The sequence below is a fragment of the Chiloscyllium plagiosum genome, chromosome 25 (genome assembly GCF_004010195.1).
Source record: "Chiloscyllium plagiosum isolate BGI_BamShark_2017 chromosome 25, ASM401019v2, whole genome shotgun sequence".
In the NCBI taxonomy this organism is placed as follows: Eukaryota; Metazoa; Chordata; class Chondrichthyes; order Orectolobiformes; family Hemiscylliidae; genus Chiloscyllium; species Chiloscyllium plagiosum.
The window spans coordinates 46,680,936-46,685,867 of record NC_057734.1 but is presented as its reverse complement, the minus strand read 5'-3'; the positions used below and the strand labels follow the sequence as shown (position 1 = coordinate 46,685,867).

The 4,932-nt window shown below is 44.3% G+C and overlaps 1 protein-coding gene across 5 annotated transcripts in view; it reads left to right on the top strand.

Moving 5' to 3' along the window:
* The window catches only part of rab36 (RAB36, member RAS oncogene family), an 81,271-nt gene that overhangs the window by 66,260 nt on the left and 10,079 nt on the right, over positions 1–4,932 (top strand). For all 5 annotated transcript variants that reach the window (XM_043716095.1, XM_043716099.1, XM_043716096.1 and 2 more), the window contains exon 9: positions 3,433–3,523. In XM_043716095.1, coding sequence (XP_043572030.1) covers positions 3,433–3,523 — 91 coding nt within the window. The remainder of the gene's footprint in view (positions 1–3,432; positions 3,524–4,932) is intronic.

Genomic DNA, 4,932 nt, shown 5'->3' with positions numbered 1-4,932 from the left:
CAGCAAGAGGCCCAGCAATCACTTCTCTAGCTTCCCACAGAGTTCTCAGGTACACCTGATCAGGTCCTGGGGATTTATCCACCTTTAACCGTTTCAAGACATCCAGCACTTCCTCCTCTGTAATCTGGACATTTTGCAAGATGTCACCATCTATTTCCCTACAGTCTATATCTTCCATATCCTTTTCCACAGTAAGTACTGATGCAAAATATTCATTTAGTATTTCCCCTGTTTTCTGGGGCTCCACACAAAGGCCGCCTTGCTGATCTTTGAGGGGCCCTATTCTCTCCCTAGTTACCCTTTGGTCCTTAACATATTTGTAAAAACCCTTTGGATTCTCCTTAATTCTATCTCATTTCCCCATTTTTGCCCTCCTGATTTCCCTCTTAAGTATACTCCTACTTCCTTTATACTCTTCTAAGGATTCACTCGAACTACCTTGTCTATACCTGACATAATGCTTCCTTTTTTTCTTTACCAAACCCTCAATTTCTGTAGTCATCCAGCATTCACTACACCTACCAGCCTTTCCTTTCACCCGGACAGGAATATACTTTCTCTGGATTCTTGTTATCTCGTTTCTGACGGCTTCCCATTTTCCGTCCCTTTACCTGCGAACATCTGCCTCCAATCAGCTTTCGAAAGTTCTTGCCTAATACCATCAAAATTGGCCTTTCTCCAATGCAGAACTTCAACTTTTAGATCTGGTCTATCTTTTTCCATCACTATTTTAAAACGAATAGAATTATGGTCGCTGGCCCCAAAGTGCTCCCCCACTGACACCTCAGTCACCTGCCCTGCCTTATTTCCCAAGAGTAGGTCAAGTCTGGAGCATTTCTGGACCTAGAAGGCCTGCCTTCAGACTACAAAAGCTCATAGTAGTGTGCAGTATCTGAGCTGACGGATTGATAGATAGTGACACAGGCCCTGGATGAGTGGGAGGGGTGGGACTACAAATATTGTTCTCCTGAATGAAAACAACAGTCTTGTGTTCTATAGATTCACTGCCTTTCCTAGTAATTCGCTGGAGGGAAGATCACTAACCTGCAAGAGCCTGAAAGACCCTTTTGATATCCAGAGTTATATTGGCAACGCACTGAGCTTGCATGGCTTCCTGAGTGTTGGATATTTGGTGAAAACTCCATGCACTGCAATGTAACCTGAAACATCCGCCATTTTACGGTTGGGTCTACAAATATACAAACAGAGTTGGCCACCACATTCATGCTGGACAGGATGGCTTAATCTCTGCCCAAAATTGTATGCCAAGTCCCTGCCAGGCTCATGACCATTCACTTGATATCACAAGCAAACACTTTGTACACTAGAAATCCTGCCAAAGTATTACATTGTCTTTTTCTTTAACCTTGCACATTGAAGTTCTTATCTGACCTCATTTCATCAGGCCGATTTGTGCAACCACACTTTCTTGCTATCCTTATCCTTGAACTTGTCTGCAGTACACTTGTGCCTTGATGCATCATCGTATGTTAATTCCACCCTTCATCTACAAGTTGCTAATTAGTTTTAAACACTGTAGGTTCATTTAAATGGTGCCAGTGAGAAATGTGCCAATGCATGTCACCATTAAATCACACAGCATCTGTTTAGTGGACAGATTGCCCGTATTACATTGAACAAGTGTGAGATAATCACATTACGACCTGCATGTCCATTTTCACGAGCACCTATCCTTGACTGCAAGATGTAGCAAAGAAAAGAATATGAGCATCAGGTGTTTCCTGATGTTGCAGCTGAAATTACCTCAACCAATTACATGCAGTGACGACAAGAGCAGATGAAAGGATGAGAATTCTGCAGTTTTATCATTGTACCTTATCTCCTGACTCCTCAAACCTTCTCTGCTATCTACAAGTACAAGTCAGCAATATATTTGAATAGGAGAAAGTGAGGACTGCAGATGCTGGAGATCAGAGCTCAAAATGTGTTGCTGGAAAAGCGCAGCAGGTCAGGCAGCATCCAAGGAAGAAGGGCTTATACCCGAAACGTCGATTTTCCTGTTCCTTGGATGCTGCCTGACCTGCTGCACTTTTCTAGCAACACATTTTGAGCAATATATTTGAATACTCAATATAAACGGCAGCACTCAAGATGATAAATAACATTCAGGACAAGGCAGCCTACTTAATGTTCCTTGGATGCTGCCTGACCTGCTGCGCTTTTCCAGCAACACATTATGAGCAATATATTTGAATACTCAATATAAACGGCAGCACTCAAGATGATAAATAACATTCAGGACAAGGCAGCCTACTTAATCAGCACACTAAGATTGTTCTGCACATGAGAATATACTTAAAAGGGTGGTGAAATACAGTTTGTTTGTTACACTGTGTAGTATATTCCAGATTGCTGTGCTCCCTCACATCTATGCAGTTTCAGGTGAACATTGCTGACATTAGGAATATAAATTGAGCTCACCATGTAAAATGAGGTTAAGGCCATTCTAATCTAAGTGCCCTCTTGACAATGTACTAGGTTTTAATTACTGCTCAATTACAACCTCCCTGGCATCTCAAAGAATATGAAGTCTCATTCCTTCAGCTTTTATGGTTGGGCATTTTTTAAAGTGTAACTTCTTTTTCTTTCTGCCTCTCAATCCTATGTTTTTTTTATTTATCGGTTTTCCCATGGAAGTCATTATTATAACTGGCACTTTGCAGTTCAGGTTTGCCACTGCTTGTCAAGGATTCCTTAATCTGATTTATTAAGGAAATAAACAATTGCTTGTTTTTATGATAAATGTCCCAGATACCCTGTAAGGGAAGCTGCTTGTGTTTGAATGTTTGATTGTATTGGACTAACAATTTATTGTCAATGAACTGGTAGCTTGGACAGATTGACAGTGGATTCATGGATTATTCTTTGGCGTGTAGAGGAGTGGGCGCGGAGGTAGATGGTGAGGATTGCATTGATGGGGAGGTAGGAAAGTTGACTAAGACCACAGTCAGATCAGCTATGATCTTATTTAATGGATAAATAGACACTGGGGGCAAAATAGCCGACAATTGCTCCTGCTTCTTTGATTCTTATATAAGATAGCTGGTCTTTCTGTTTATGTCCTAACCAAGTCTCATGATTCACCTACTATTTTCTCTTCCGAACCATCTGACCAAATATTTTCAAATCCTTCCATGGCCTCTATCCTCAGTGTGACTGTAATCCCTCCTCCAAATCCACAGCCCTCCAAGATATCAGTACTCATCTAATTCTGGCCTCTTGAGCATTCCCAATTTTAATTGCTCCACTACTGACGGCCATAACCTCAGTTACATTGGCCTTGCACTCTTCCTAACACTCCCACCTTCTCACTTGCTTTTAAGACATCCCTTAAAACCTATCTGATAGATTATGTCATTGACCAATAATTCCTTATGTAACTCTGTGTCATTATTTGTGTTTACGTACCAGTCGCAGGCTGAATATGAACGAACAGAAGCTGATGCCATTAAGGTAGCTACTGAGATGCAAGCTGAGTATTGGGCTGTCTCTTCTAAAACGGGTGAGTGTTTAGAAAAGCATTAGCAGTTGTGCCCGTGGACCACAACCACACACGCACATTCAAATTACATTTTGTATTTATATAGTATTAACATATGATTCAAAATGTTTCAAAATTTTCAAAGAGGTTATTTAAAATATTTTTGAGTCACATGAGAACATATCAAAGACAACATTGAAAAGGCATTTGAATAGAAGCGACAGTCAAGAAGGCACAACAACACCTCTTTCTCAGGCAGCTGAAGAAATTTGGCATATCCATAAGGACCCTCACCAATGTCTACAGATGCACCATTGAAATCATACTGTCCAGGTGGATTTTAGCCTGGTATGGCAACTACTCTGCCCAGGACGGTAAGAAACTACAAAAGGTTGTGTGCACAGCCCAGGCCATCATGGAAGCCAGCTTTCCGTCCACGGGTCCATGGAAAGGCTGCCAACATCATCAAAGACCAATTAGTCAGGCAGAAGATACCGAAGCTTGAGCGCACACCAGCAGGCTCAGGAACCGCTTCTTCCTGGCTGTTATTAGACTTTTGAATAGACTGTCTAGCCTCAAATAATGCTGATCTTGCTAACGTTGATCTCATCTAGCACACACCATGTGCAATGTAACCTGTGAGCCTCGTAAGTTTTTTTACCCTGTGTTCTGTATATCCTGCAGCGCCCACGGCAGCAACCGCCGCCGTGAACCATGACGTCACTTCCGCCCCCACCGACCTTGCCACGATATTCCCGCCCCCCCGCCTAACCCCGTCCCCACTCCCAGCTCCAGCCCCACACCAGGTCCTAGCTCCCAGCCTTGCCGTGTTTTCACCATCCCTCCAGAACTACCCCTCTCTGAGGATGAAAGATCAGTTCTCGGCAGAGGCCTCACCTTCATTCCCCTGCTCTCTCGGATTAACCAGTTCAACACGTGGCGAGACATCGAACAATTCTTCTGCCGCCTTCGCCTCTGCGCCTACTTCTTCAACCAGGATTTTCGCCCACCCTCTGACGACCCCTTCACCCGCTTCCAACACACCCCATCCACCTGGACATCCCGTGCTGGTCCCTTACCTGCCCTCAATCTCTTCATAGCCAACTGCGACATTAACCACCTCAACCTCTCCACCCCTCTCACCCACTCCAACCTCTCACCCTCTGAACGTGCAGCCCTCCACTCGCTCCGTTCCAACGCCAACCTCACTATCAAACCGGCAGACAAGGGAGGCGCGGTAGTAGTTTGGCGCACCAACCTTTACACCGCTGAGGCGAAACACCAGCTCACGGACACCTCCTCCTACTGCCCCCTTGACCATGACCCCACCACCCACCACCAAACCATCATCCCCCAGACCGTCCATAATCTCATCACCTCAGGGGATCTCCCATCCACCGCCTCCAACCTCATAGTCCCACAACCCCGCA